The sequence below is a fragment of the Crinia signifera genome, chromosome 6 (assembly GCF_055691185.1).
Source record: "Crinia signifera chromosome 6, ASM5569118v1, whole genome shotgun sequence".
Taxonomy (NCBI): domain Eukaryota; kingdom Metazoa; phylum Chordata; class Amphibia; order Anura; family Myobatrachidae; genus Crinia; species Crinia signifera.
This window is the reverse complement of record NC_139222.1, coordinates 230688953-230704379: the sequence shown is the minus strand read 5'-3', so window position 1 is coordinate 230704379 and position 15427 is coordinate 230688953. Positions and strand designations below refer to the sequence as shown.

Genomic DNA, 15427 nt, shown 5'->3' with positions numbered 1-15427 from the left:
GCCGACGTGGATAGTGGGGGTATGAAAAGGTCGTAGGACGCGTACCGCCGCCCCTCGCGGGCTCGCTGCGCACGCCACGCTTCGGGTTGGCGTTGATAGTGGGGGTGGTACAGTGTGAAAAATGACATTTGGGGTGCATTTTACATGATTTCAACTCATGTCCATAATTTCAGTGAAAAATGACATCGCATCGCATCAGATCGCATGCGATCTCATGCGATCGCATGCGATGCGATGCGATTTTTCCGTATACGATGCACATCGTGGGAGCCGTGATTGTACACAAGTACTCTGGTAGCAATGGGAATTCTTTAGTGCTTTGGTAATTTATACAGAGAAGAGAGACATTTTTTAGGCTGAAACCAGGTGTGAACCAGTAGTGTAACTATAGATGGTTCATTGGATGCAACTGCTAAGAGGTCCGGCCACTTGGGGGCCCCAAGGCACAACCAAAATTTGACTGCACAATTTTGAATTTTTTTCTTCTTTTTTTTTTCAGATTTTCTCTTAAATAGTAGGTTTGGGGCCCAGCAGTTTACTACAGTACCTGTGAGGGACTCAATGCTGCTGCCCAGAGGCACTTGTTAGAAACTACAGTGAAAGACCAAGAAACAACTGACTGATGTTTCATGCTCAGAGAGTGCAACACAGTCCTGCTGACAGTAAGCCCCCTTCCCCTCACCCCTGCCCATGTCTAAGTCTCTCCTCTATATTTTGTTCAGTTTGTCTATACTCCCTCCTGTATGTCTATGCCCCTCATCCATCCATGCCCCCATTTGGTGCCCCTGCTGTCTGTGCCCCCCATGCATCCATCTGCCCATCTATGCCCCGATAATGTGCTCTGTCCATCTATGCCCCCTGTCCATCTGTCTATGCTCCCTGTTTGTCTGAGTATGCCTGCCACCCATCTTTCTGTCCGTCTATGCCCCATATAGATCTCAGTGCATCTATGCCACATCTATCCACCTTTCCATCAATGCGCCCTTATGGTGCTCTATCCATCTGTCTGTCTGTCTTTCTGTCCTTGCCCCATTGTCTGGCCATACCCCCCTGTTTGTAACTTGTGCGTCTATGTCATGCCCACCCGCTTTCTCTGCTTTACTCAGGTAGTGTCTCTCCTGCTCACTCCCCCTCCATCTTTCTCTTGCTGTCTTTCTAACAGACACTCACTCTATCTCTCTGACACTTTCTCTTTATCTCTCACTCTTTTCCTTACACTCCTTTTTTCACTCTCTCTCTTTGGCCCTTATTCTGGTTGGTGCGGTAATATCCGCGTGCGTACGTGCCGCCGATGTTTTGTGTCTGCGCATGTGCAGAGGCGTCTCTGCGCATGTGCGAGCGGGGCGTACGGCCAAATCCCGCATGAAATGTGAACACTCCGAACAGGGGGTGGAGAGGGGCGTGAAGAGCTATTTGGGCTCATTACCATATGCATACGCCCCGCGTTTCATGGGCGTTCCCATGCAAACGCTGGGGTACGTATGGTAATGCGGCCATGACGCACGTGTAGGGGGTGGACATATGACATCGCCGGATGTCAGCTGCCCGCCCAGATCCCTGCTTTTGCACGGAAAAATGTCCGTGTGGTCTGAGGTTGCGGGAGCTGGTGGACCACTCGGTCCTGCTTTCGATGGTCTGCGACCATCGAATGATGGGGGAGGTTCCCTGAGATGGAGGAGGCGTATTACATGAAAAATACACGTGCGGTCTGTTCGGCCAGCTTCTTACCGCGTACGGACGGAGTTGGCGATCCGTACGGAAGGCGGGGTTTCGCATGCACGGTCCTGGCCGCATATTCGGATCCGGCCGCACCGATCAGAATAAGGGCCTTTATCGCACTCCCTGGCACTGTCTCTCTCTTATCCTCTGCCCCCTGACATGGTCTCTCCCCTTTGTTACGGTGTCTCTCTTCCTCTCTTTCAATAAAACTATCTCCCTGACACTTTCTCTTTCTCTCTTCTCCCTTCTACGTAGCGCTGTATCTCTCTCCCTGATACTCTTTTTCTCTCATTCTCTCTTGCTCCCCTCTTTCTCTCTTCACCCCTCCCCCCTATCTCTCTCTTTGACACCCTCTCTCACCTTGAGACTCCCTCTCTCTCTCTCGCTCCTTTTTCTCATTCTCTCTATACCTTACGTTATTCACTGTGTCATTGTGACCCTGGGTTGCCCACTTCTGGTCATTAAGTGGATTGCAGGTGGTTCTGGGAGACTTTCCCCCTTCTGGACAGCCACGAGTGCCACCAATTTTCAGAAGCCCTGGGATAGTACTCCAGCATGGCCCAAATCCTATAACATCCCTGCATATGTAGTTGTGATTGCTATTTAGAATAAAATGATTCATCTCAATATACTTTTCCTTTTAGTGTACATTTTTGTGAGTACCATATTTGGGTCCATTCGAGTACCAAGTTAACAGAAAGATAATGGTTGAACCTAAAAGAGAATTCAAACAGCAAAGTAAATACTATGCTGCAATACTACTATGTATACAGTGTATATATATATATATATATATATATATATATATATTATTTTTTTATCTATCATAGACATCTTTACTGAACTGTATCTCACCTTCTCCAGAATCCAGCCCATTTGCCCAAACGTCTTGCTAGCAGCATTAATTAAATGTAATAAACTGAAACCATGAAGCGCTTGGGAGAAAGATTTGATTGGCATTGCATTCCCTAAGTACGTTATTATGCTTTCAAATGGAGCGTGGACTTCACGAGGTGAAGGGGCTTACCATTCCTTTGCTGATGATGAAGAAAGTGTCCCCTCGAGCACCCTGTCTGATAATGTACTCTCCACAGTCATAGTGAGTCTACAAAAAGAAAGCAGAAAGGATTATGTTACTATCATTTGCCTCGTTCCACACAGAGTACCTCAGGGATGCATTACACTTGGAGCTTGCACGTGTCACGGAATCCACTGATCCACAATTACAATGAGCTTATGGTGTATAGACTGCCATACACGTGTCTACAATAACGATTGTAACAGCCACAGGCCCAGCTGTATTCTATCTCCATGTATCATGCAATGTCCCAATTCACAGCTACATAATGGAGGCACATTAACCTGCATTTATTATTAGTAAGAGGTGATAAGTTGCTGCTGACATGGTTTATGAATTCACGCTCGCTAGTGAGAATATTACCTATTATACATTCTTATGCGATACACGGTGATCAACAGAACGGAATCCCATACAGTAACTTCATATAAAATGAAATAATATAAATAAGTGAACAAGCAGCTCATTGAATATTAACTGCAGGACTGTTCCAGGTGGATAAATGTATGGGAACAGCTTGGAAAATACTGGAAGATATAGGATCCTTCTAATGTATTGTTATTACCAGTGGCTGGTATAGAAAGTGCAAAATCTAGAAAAACCCCAAATAATCTCAGCTTTTCTCAAATAGCTTTTCTTTCCTCATTTTCTTAAGCCCTATTAACGTTACTTATTGACTTGTTGCTATGGGTTACTGCATTTTTTCCACTGCATTTAAATAACTCTCACTGTGTTACAGTTATGTACTCAATGGGGAAAATTTACTAAAATCAAATGGGTAGGAATGTATCCATTGGCGAATCTAGAAATATGCTAATGGATGGTCCCAGTCTACAGGTAATGGATTTGCAAAAAAAAAAGAGAGGGCGTGGCCTAAAAAGGGGCATGGCCAGCAATGTCTTTTATTTAAAAAAAAAATGCTGTAATCTTTCCCAGTGCCCTGCCCAGTGCCCTGCCAGTGCCCAGCAATGGCTTTTATTTAAAAAAAAAAACGCTGTAATTTTTCCCAGTGCCCTGCCGTTATTTTTTTTCTTTTTATATAAATGCATACTTTGCCCAAAATATTTGTCAATATGATGATTACTTTAGTTTAAGGAGCAAATCGGTTTGCATATTTTAAATTATCCACGTACCTCGCTATCCTGCCCCCCTAACAAAAACACCTGGTGGTTTTGTCAAGGTGATAAATTGCACCTTAGTTGCATTTGCTCCCAACGCTACATGCGGCCCATTGTATTTATAGTGTATTCTTAGCTCTTGCCGTTAGAATTTTCCTTCTTTTCATTCTAGTCCTTGTTATATTACCAGTGATTCACAGTGTAGTCATTATAATAAATATTTTGAATTGTTTTTCTTTTTCATTGTTAAAACAATTTCATGTGCAGAACACTGTAACAATACATTTCCTCCTGGAAGAAACATTATTGCTATTAAATGAGAATTTTAAACGTGCTAGATCATAGCGGATTTCTTCTAACTGTAATTTTCCCAAGGGCCTAAAGCGGCCTCTACATCAAATCGTACAATATTATTTTTATAACACGCATTGATTGTGTTCTAAAATCTGTTTGTATTTTCAATGCCACTAAAAATGTAATAACAACTATTAACCTTTTCCAAACTAAAGAATGTTCCATTGTGTCAGGAATTACTGCTCATTATTTGCAGAGCTGGAGACCAAAAAAAAACAATCCAGAAAGAATAAGGTGCAAGGATAATTTGCTCTACTTGGTAATGATCTTATTATATGGTTATTGCCGCTATTGATCTACTTTTGTTATTAGTGGAAATTATTGAACTGCTTACCTTCATTGGTGAAGCTAATGCTGCGGTATTTAGGAGATTGCAGGCCCTGATCTTATCGTTAAATGCCTGATCATTTTACTACTGGCATTCTCCCTTCTCCCGGGTGCGGCAGAATTATGTGTTTGCATTTGGGATATGAAGACGGCGCATTTGAATTTGCATGTCCTATGCTTCACTGCTTCAACACAGGTTTTTGATCAGCGTATGTTATAGCGGAACAGGGAGGGAAAAGCAATGCACATTCAAGCCCAGAGCCCTGACAGATCAATCAAGCCCCAATACTTGAGGGCATGGCCAAGAAGAATACTGGAGACCTTTTTTGCAGACTATGCCACCCATGCGGGTGCCGGATGACTCGCTGACAGTCGGGATCCCAGTGGTCAAGATGCTAACGCTGAAATCCCAACTGCCCAACAGTCACGTTCCTGACCAACAGGGACTATTCTCCCTCGTAGTGGTCCACGACCCCCCTTAGAGTGGAATAGAACCTGGGTATAGCACAACGATCCCGCAAGTGGCTTCTTTGCGCTCACCTCCCCCCTGTTGCCGTACCAGCGGCCAGGATACCGATGTTGGTATATTGACCGTCTGGGTCGCGGCCATTGACAAATCATACCGAACCCCATCCATGGCCCCCTGTATAAATATCAAGACAACTTGGGATCTTGCTTGTGAGTCAAGGGCAGCCCAGGCCACCAATATGCCCAAGCACTTTGTAGCCACCCACTTCCACATTGTCATGGAAAAATCTGATCACAGTAGCATAGTAGTGTATGTTCTAAGTTGTGACAGTAGCATTGGCATGAAGACGTAAGAATGTCAGTTACAGAACATGAACAGCATCTTGATATAGATACATCTTGATAGTGTTGGTTATATTTTATAGATCAACTTTAGTATTTGCCCCCCAAAAAACATAATAGATTACAGTTATGAAGTTACTGTAACAAAGAAAAGTGTCTCAAAACTGTTATTTCGGCAATAAATATCCCCTCTTTTTTTTTCTCAGCAAAACAACAGAGAAGAAATTCTTAGATCAGGAGACAATCATTCCCTGCTCGTGGCTTTTAGTCCCCTACTGTATTTCTCCAGGGTCACATTTCCTGACCTGGAATTTGAACGATAACTCCTATAGATGTATGTTGGGGATATGGTTATTTAGCAGTTGCCGGCAGAGTAAGCTTCTCCTGATCTGCACACGTCCTGAGGGAAGGAGGATTATTGCAATAATATTCTTTTTTTCACAATGATTTCTTCTGTATCTATTTTCCGCTCCAGGTAGCGAACACAGTAATATGAATGGTTGTATTTATCAAAACTAGACTTTTATATCTGTTCATTAGATTTCGGTAGCAAAAGGCAAAGGGGCAGTGTGTGTGGGAGAAGTAAATGTGTTCATAAATACAGTATGCATGCTTAATGTTCCGGGAAGGCACAGTAGGGATTGCAGTTTGGAGATGCTACATATTAACTGCAGCCATCATGCCATAAAATCATTAATGGACAGATTTATCAAGCTTAAAAAAGTGATAGAGTAAAGTGTGATAAACTACCAGCCAATCAGCTCCTACCTATTATTTTCAAACCTTGCGTGTGACATGACAGCTAGGAGCTGATTGGCTGGTTGTTTATCACTCTCCACTTGATCACTTTTTGAAGCTTGATCCATCTGGCCCTGTCATTGTATTGGTTTAGATTTGACCAGCGCTGCTTTTTATATATGTACAGTTTATATAGGGCCAGATTAGAAATTAAAAGTGGCCTCATGTAGGCAGGAATGAAACAACTTGGAAGGTTCTCAACAGCACTGGTCGCGATATCGGACCATTAACCCTAGTATTGTTACGATAGAGAGAGCATCCACGTGACCACCATAAAAAAGGAAGCATAAAATGAACCGCCATACACAACAAAAAGCATCCCAGTGATTGCTACACATTAGAAAAAAAAGCATCCAAGTAACTTCCATATACTGTACTGTAGTGTTTGCAGAATCCTAGTGACCACCGCACAGTTTGAAGACCTACTAATCTCTGTACAGTACACTGATCATCCCAGTGAAAAACATATCCAGAGAATGTGTGCTTGGACTTGGAGTTCCACCATAGCTGGATAAGCCTATTAGTTATATATATGATCGCACAACTGCTGGATGCTATCTTATAGGACCAGAACACTGGAAATAACACGATGCAGCCTATTTGAGAGCCAATCACTCTATTAATGATGGAGCTGGCAACCTTTAGTAACCCCTATAAGGCCCCATGTTCATGGCCACCCAGACAAATATATAAATTGAACCTAGCAGCTTGAGCCATCGATCAACTGGGGAAAATCCTACTGAAGCCTATGTGACAGTACTGTATATAGAGATGTGTGACACCACAAATCTTTCTGACCCACTTTGACCAGTGGCTTGTAGTAGCTGTGCTGCTGTTAACATGTAGAGGCTCGGATTGGCTACATGATGGCCTAGCCTGTTCATTTATTAACAATTATGAATGCAGCATACACATTACATCAGTGATGGAACCTGTGGGTGGTGAACCCAGGTGCAAAAATATAATTTGGGCCCTTCTCCTCCACCCCAACCCAAGTTCTCAATAGGCAAAACTGCAGTGGGTGGCAGGGAGATGCAGAGGGTGACAGGGACAGGTAGGGGGAGGCAGAGTGTGACAGGGAAAAACATTGAGTGACAGGAAGAGGGTGACAGGGGCAGTAGTGGGCCCCTTAGTCCTCAGGGGCCCCAGTGCACTGCACCTGCTGCACCAATGGTAGTTCCACCTCTGCATAACATGCAGCATAACATGCAGAGAATATTTAATCATTCACATCAGTCCCTGCCCCAGTGGAAGTTACAATCTATGTGCTCAATACAGCTTAGGATGCAGAAGTCTGAAAATGGGCACTTATTTTACATCTGCACATGCGCAGCAGCCGTACCGCATGTGCATGAACTTTCACAGTGCAATCGCATTGATTGCACTGTGATTGACAGCGGCATGGGGCGGTGTGGGGAGCAGCATTTGTGGGTGGCTGCCAGGGTGACCAACTCATCCCTTTAATCCGGCACACATATTAATTACACAGGTTCTGTGGCTGGCTTTCACCTGGTTTTAAACTGCCACACCTCAATACTCCATTTCACCTGGTTTTAAACTTCCACAGAACCTGTGTAATTAATATGTGTCCCGTATTAAAGGGATGAGTTGGTCACCCTAGTGGCTGCGTGTGACCAATGTGGAGAGAATGAGCTGGCACCTGCATAGACACCTATGCTGTGTATACAGAGGGTCTACCCTAATTGCCTGGTTCTGCGATGCAATAGCTCCTTGGTCTAATATTTAATTCATGACTTTAGTGCTGTGAGGAAATTGGGCTAACAACTACACAACTGGGCTGACCCACTGTCTTACACAGTGACAAGAGGGTGTATACTGAGAAAAGTACTATTTACTGGTTTTACTATTTATTCTGCTGTAATGGACTATAGATTGTTCTCGCTCATTGTGCTCATTAACCATGTGAACACAGCACAAGGAGTTTAGATTGTACAACACATCAGGGAACTGACCACATGTAGGGTGACGCCTGCATGCTATTTTGTTGTGATACTTTAATAATAACCACAGTGTTTATAACTGTCTGAGTTTAATTCTCTTCAATCAATAGCAAAGAATTGGTGCAAGGAACCACAGGCAAATCTTCAAAGATGCCGAAACGAATGTTTTCAGTTGACATGAGAACTGGTATACCTGGCAAGCCACTGTCTCATTTGTACTAGGTGTCAAGTTGATGAGACAAGGCCGATTTGAATTAATGTAATGTAGGCTGAATAAAACTCGACATCCTGAGGGAATTTAACACATTTCCTATCAACTCTGCCCATTATCTCTTAATACATGCTTAGTAATCCATGAAATATGCGGTTCGACTGCTGGCTAAAAATAATATTGTAGATTGTAAGAAATATGACAATGTCATCAAAGAAAAAAAAAAAAACGGAACAAACATTTGACCATCTTGACATCTATAACCTTTATAGGTAAGAGATGGGAAATGATTACTTACAGGTGTGTGCTTTTATTCTGTGACTGCGATGCACATACAGTAAGTTGCGGCACAGCAGATAGTGTGCATTTGTAATGCATACACTGTTGTGGGGCCGGTGACAGGTGGCGTACATACGGGTTGGGATCGTTGGGTCTACAACAACTAGGTCGACAAGCATTGAGTCGACACCAATAGGTCGACATGCAGCAAGCTTGACATGGGTTAATGTCGACATGGGTCTAGCTCGAAATGACATTAGGTCGACACAATCATTAGGTCGACATGGGCTAGGTCGACAGCCAAAAGGTTGACATGGGGTTTTTCACAGTTTTTTACCCGAATGTTGACACAGTCGACATTGACACAGTTTGAAGTTCATCGCATCCCCTCGCATCGCTCACGATGCTTTGGGCAAGGTGCCTCACTACGCTCGGCACACTATTTTATACTACCACCACACCCTAGTGGATGATAGGGCATGAAATACCACCTGTCGGCATATGTCGGTTCAAAAAAACAGTGAAAAATCACATGTCGACCTTTTGACTGTCGACCTAGACCATGTCGACCTATTGCTTGTGTTGACCTAGACCCATGTCGACCTAGATCCATGTCAACCTTGACCCATGTCGACCTAGTGGTGTCGACCCAATGCTTGTCGACCTAGTTGTTGTAGACCTAATGACCGTATCCCGTACACACACAACATGCTGAGATCTGTACCCATCAGAATGCTGCTATACACAGACATGATGTAGCAGGATATATCTATATATCTATATTTTCATGGGATTTGCCGAAATCTCCAAGGTCTCTGGCAGCTACAGTCACGGAATCCCAGGACTGTATTTACAGTATAAACGTAGGGATTGCGAAAGTAATAAGAAAAGGGGCAACTAGGGCAAAAAGTTACAGTTCAACATACGGTACAAAGTAATGTTTCATTTATATATTTATTTGAGCATCTATTTCTATATATCTAACATTATTTTATGTCATGTCAGCAAATACAAATGTTTGCTGACAGATGTATCCCAAGCAATAATTTTTATACCAAAGTTGACTGACATCCCAATGACTGTTTATGAAGTAGGCCAGTTAAATAAGAAGCCTATTCAGGTGTATAATTCACGACCTGTCAGCATTTCTCTACTCATATTTGTACAGTATTTATCAGTTGGTCTGTCTCTCATCTATCCATCCTTCCATCTATTTATTTATCTATCCATCCATCTGCATTCCTACCTGCTTTGACATTTGATGCACTACTGTACATATGTACAAAAGAAAGCATTGCCTCATGGGTAGCGGGCGTACCTCACTTTGTCACCCCAGGTGTTAGCGGAGATGTGATCTGGCCACCGATGACCAGTGTGAGTGCAGTGCCAGCTCCTTACACAGTGACAGGAGTCGGATGCTGCATTAAATGTTACAGTGCAGCTCCTGTTGCTGAGCAATAGCTAGCACTTTGGCGTCACCACTTGGTGGATGTCGGCCCGCACCCCTATAATAGATCTATCATAACATGTGTCTCAGTTCCACCCTGTCCCATCCCCACTTTTACTTCTGGGTTACAATAAGGTTATTTTATACCATGAGAGGCAATATCAGTAGAAACAGCTGATGTGACAGCTCCATAAGCAGCACTGTATTTTCTTTTCTTTTCTTTCTATGAAAGCTACAGTAAGTGATGTCACCAAGGCGGTTCATGATGTCAGCCTGCCTGTATTTCACTTATCAGCTATTTCCTGTGCCAAAAGAGAGATGTCTTTTTAGTGCAGGGATGGGGAACCTTCGGCCCTCCAGCTGTTGAACTACACATCCCAGCATGCCCTGCTACATTTTTGCTATTTGGCCATGATAAACCGGTTGCAGAGCATGCTGGGATGTGTAGTTCAACAACAGCTGGAGGGCCGAAGATTCCCCATCCCTGCTTTAGTGGCACTTTGCCACTTATGGGACCTGAAATTCACGCTTGGGATGTCTGTGCCCCCACCATGGGTGTTGCCATGCTCTGTTCTTGTGATGGCCCAAAATGGCTGGGAGTGGGTGGAGCTAAATCACACAAATTACTTTTGATAAAATTAGCAATTACATTGCACCGATGGATGTCATATAAGTTTGGCTAACTTTGCAAGAGACACAATACTTTACCAGCAGACCTGGGAAGCGCTAAGAATTCTCATAAAAAAGTATCATTATTTCTCACTGGGTTGCAATCCCCTACTCAAACACAGCTCCCATTTTAATTTGCGCATTTATAGAGCGCCCATTATTTTTTTCATCAACAAATCCCTTTATATGCATTAAACCTTCCATATGCTTTATCTGTGTTCTCAGCACATTAAGTTTCACAGGGAATATTTGACTGAGACGTGTTTATCAGTGCAGCACATGATTTATGGAGCCTGGATATCATTCTGCAAGCAATCAACAAAACTAAGCGACGGTTACAAGAAAATGACACAAAAACATGCTTTATTACTAGTCCCCTTCTACGATGGGTTTATTTATAATAATCATTTTATTATGGGGCTCAGGTGTAGTATAAACCATTTGTTGCGATTCACACTGGATTAATTAAAATGTCTTGCCACTTTTATATTGTCACAAAAGGCTTTCAATATAATCAAAATAAAATGCTACAAAATAATAAGTACAATAAACAATAATACAGACTGGATATTGAAATCAATGCAACTTTGTACAGTACAGGTGGTGTAATGGTTAGCATTACTACCTCACAGTGCTGAGGTCATGGGTTCGATTCCCACCATGGCCCTAACTGTGCGGAATTTGTATATTCTCCCCGTACTTGCATGGGTTTTCTCCGGGTACTCCGGTTTCCTCCCACAATCCAAAAATATACTGGCAGGTTAATTGACTCCCAACAAATTAACTCTAGAATGTCTGTGTGTGCATGTACACGTGGTAGGGAACATGGATTGTAAGCTCCACTGGGGCAGGAACTGATGTGAATGTTCAATTATACTCTGTAAAGCGCTGCAGAATATGTGTGCGCTATATAAGAAACTGATAATAAATAAATAATAAAATAAATAAACATTGGTAAGATCTTAAAAGGGTGAAACAGTCTCTGTACACTGCAGATCTGTCTAAAACCCCAGTGGAGACAGTAGTGATGTATTACCTAAAGCAGTGTTTTTCAACCAGTGTGCCGTGGCACACTAGTGTGCCTTGAGCTGTTCTCAAGTGTGCCCCCACATCTAGAGATGCCCAAACCCATTTACAGCCACCACCAGTTCAAATGTAATTTACTGATCTCTTCTTTTCATGTAAAGGGCCAATGTATTTTATTTTTGTTACCTGTGGAGATCAGTGTGATTGTTATTAATGTGGGGGCCAATAGGTTTGTTTTTTCCTGTGGTGGCCAATGTATTTTGCCCTGTGGGGATCTCATGGTGTGCCTTGGCAATTTTAAAGTCCTATTTAGTGTGCCGCAAGGTAAAAAGGTTGAAAATCACTGACCTAAAGGATTGACTTCCAGAATTGAAATAATTGAATAATCTCGGTGATGGACAAAATGTGTTTGTTTGCGAGCACCAGGGAATTACTATGTTGCAATATATTACATTCGAACAACCTGATGGTTGCCTAGTATATTTCCATCCCCACTTGTGTAGTTGTGTAACCCATGTATGGTGTTCTGTGGAAGAACTGCCCTTAGGGAAGTGAAGAGAAAAACTTCAATTTAGAAGTAAGCCATGTAAATTAGGCACCTTTCAAGTCATCCCCCCTGAACGACACAGCAGGTAAAATTATCTCTGTACTTGAAGGCAAAATTCTGAGTATTATATAAAAAGCACTTTTATTCCCTCAAGAGGAGACAGCAGAAACATAGCAGAGGTCAATTATAGAGTACAACAAGCCAGAATTGATGCTTCCAGCCTTCAGGCATTTCTAAGATGAGTGTTCTACGCTACATTTGGATGGAATCATAAACAGGGTATCCCAGAGTAAGCACACACTAGTTCAAAAAGAAAAACAGAGCCTCAGTCTCCCAGCTTCCATTTACTGCATAAAAATGGCAATTGTCATAATACATATACATTGCGTACTTGGAAATGAATGTGGATATTAATTCGCATAAAGTGTGATTGTTCCCACATCGGCCCTGTCCTCCGATTTTGGAAGTAGCCATCATCATTGTCAGCAAGCATTTGCACTGGCCTTATCCTCTGCATTGGGATTTAAGTGGGCCAGAACATAGCAGAACTTCAAATTGGAGGCAAAACCAGTTCTGCCAGCGCCCACCTACATTGATCGGCCATGATGAGCAACATAGGCAGACTCATTCAGAAAGACACAGGGCCAGATGTAACAAGCTTCAACAAGTGGTAAAGTGGAGAGTGATAATCGAACTTGCCAATCAGCTGTCATTTTTGAAACATGGCCGTCAACATGACAGTTAGAAGCTGATTGACTTGGTTGTTTATCACTCTCCACTTTATCACCTTTTGAAGCTTGGTATATATGACCCATCTGGCCCTCATTCATGTGCTGCTCAGTCTCCACCATCCGCCTACAACATCTACTTAGCGGCAGAATGTTGGCCGTGTCTCTCACACACACACACTACCTCTCACCACCGTCTGAGAGGCAATGCAGGAAGTGGCTGACCCCGCCCTCCGACCTTGCCCTGCTCTATCATTGCTGCACAGCTGCTGCCAGAATCCAATAATGATAATGGCTTCTGTGCTTTCTTGAGGTTGCGCCATCCATTATCAAAGAGGAGCCCATTTCAGTAATGTTGTGGTGGGTGGCACTAAAAAACTGATTTGTAGTGCCCTGCCTCCTTTGGTCCCTCTGCTAGCGGTGGTGGCGGGAAGGCCGGGAAAGATTATATCATTGCGCATCTGCTTATTGGAGCCAACCCGAGTACCCCCACGGATACTGAGGGAGCGTACAACATAGTTGTTATCAGGTATTGTGGGCATTATGTGATGGCCAATGAGGTCCTGTAGTGGGCATTAGGTACTTGTGTATTATCATGGCACCTGCAAAATTGGACAAAAATCGGCCGCAAATTGCATGCAGAAATCGGATGTGATTTAGCGGCCGATTTTCGGCCGATTTTTTGCGATTTTCTGCCGATTTGCATGCTATTCCATCCTTGCACACCCCCACTATCCAAGTCAGCCCGAAGCGTGGCGAGCGGACACGGTACGCGTCCTCCCGACCTGTTCATACCCCCACTTTCCACGTCGGCGTGGAGTTGATTTTATAAAGTGTGGCGAGCGCAGCGAGCCACCGAGCCCAAAGCGTGGCGAGCGGACGCGTAAAACAATCCTGAAGCGTGGCGAATGCAGCAAGCCCTGTGAGGGGACATGGATTACTTGACGTGTATTCCGCGTCCGCTCCCCACACTTCGGGATCGTTTTCCGCCTCGCCACGCTTCGGGCTCGGTGGCTCACTGCGCTCGCCACGCTTTATAGAATCAACTCCACGCGTCCGCTCGCCACGATTCCAGCTGACTTGGATAGTGGGGGTGTGCAAGGATGGAATAGCATGCAAATTGGCAGAAAATTGGACGCAAATCGGCCGCTAAATCGCATCGTGGATCGAATCGACCGTAAATGGGACGCAAATCGGCCGCTAAATCATATACGATATTGTATGCGAATTAGCTGAAATTGGGCGCCGTGATAATACACAAGTACCGGGCATTATGTGATGGGCACTAAGATATGCCAGTGGGCATCATGTGTCATGTGGCACTACTTTACTGCTGTGGGCATTGTGTAAGGAGCACTACTCTACTGCTGTGGGGTAAGTGGCATTACACTACTGTGGGCATGTGTGTGACAGGCACTGCTCTATGGCTGTGGGCATTATGTGTGTAAGGGGGCACTATGGTACTGCTTTGGGTATTATGTGTGAGGGGCACTACCCTACTTCTTTGAGCATTATATGTTAGGGGCACCAGGCTAATTCTATGGTCATTATGTGTATAGGCAGCACTATTGTGGGCATTTTGTATAAGGGAAACTACTACTGGGGGCATTAAGTGTATAAGGGGAACTACTATCACAGGCATGATGTATAAGGGGCACTATTGTAGGCATTGTGTATAAGTCGCAACTACTGTATGGTGTAACCTGAATAAGGGGTACAAGGTGTGGTGTAATGTGAAGAAAATTGTGCTATGGTATGGCTTAATTTGAATTGGGGATACTATTGTGTGTTTATGACCCTTCCATGTGAGTCCACACCCCTTTTTTTGCAGTGCGCACTGTTTCTTACTGAATTATGGGGAGTAGGGAAAATAAGTTTGTGTGGGGGGACAGGGACTGAGTAAAGGGAGGAATTAGATGAGTTCCACCACCTCTCTAGGACCCCTTTAAGTCCTGCTGATTGGTCGGTACTTTATCATACCTCCTAAATGTCCAATTACAGAGAGACAGTCCTGTTAATTGGACACTGTCCCAATGTCCCACCCACGGGTCACAATGTCCTGCTGGCAGAGGAAACAGTTGGGGGAGCTGGTAGTTACCGCTGCTGGTGATCACTGAATAGGGGAACACTGAATAGATTTGAATAGATGCAGTGTGCATGTGCACAGCATCTATCAGTGCAGGGAGGAGAACCAGGGGCTGCCAAGCTGCCTCGAGAGCCATGGACATGTCCAGTAAACTGTAATGTGGAGTTTAACCAAAGAAAGCCAGTGAAGGCAATTGTACATAAGAGGGATGGACAAGGTCTCGAATAAATCATGGGAAGGTGGATAACCAATACATACTGTAATTGATT

At 43.8% G+C, this 15427-nt stretch overlaps 1 protein-coding gene across 7 annotated transcripts in view; it reads right to left on the bottom strand.

The window, feature by feature from the left end:
- The window catches only part of PRKG1 (protein kinase cGMP-dependent 1), a 983026-nt gene that overhangs the window by 130475 nt on the left and 837124 nt on the right, over positions 1 to 15427 (bottom strand). For all 7 annotated transcript variants that reach the window (XM_083149086.1, XM_083149090.1, XM_083149085.1 and 4 more), the window contains one exon: positions 2747 to 2824. In XM_083149086.1, the coding sequence (XP_083005212.1) occupies positions 2747 to 2824 (78 nt within the window). The remainder of the gene's footprint in view (positions 1 to 2746; positions 2825 to 15427) is intronic.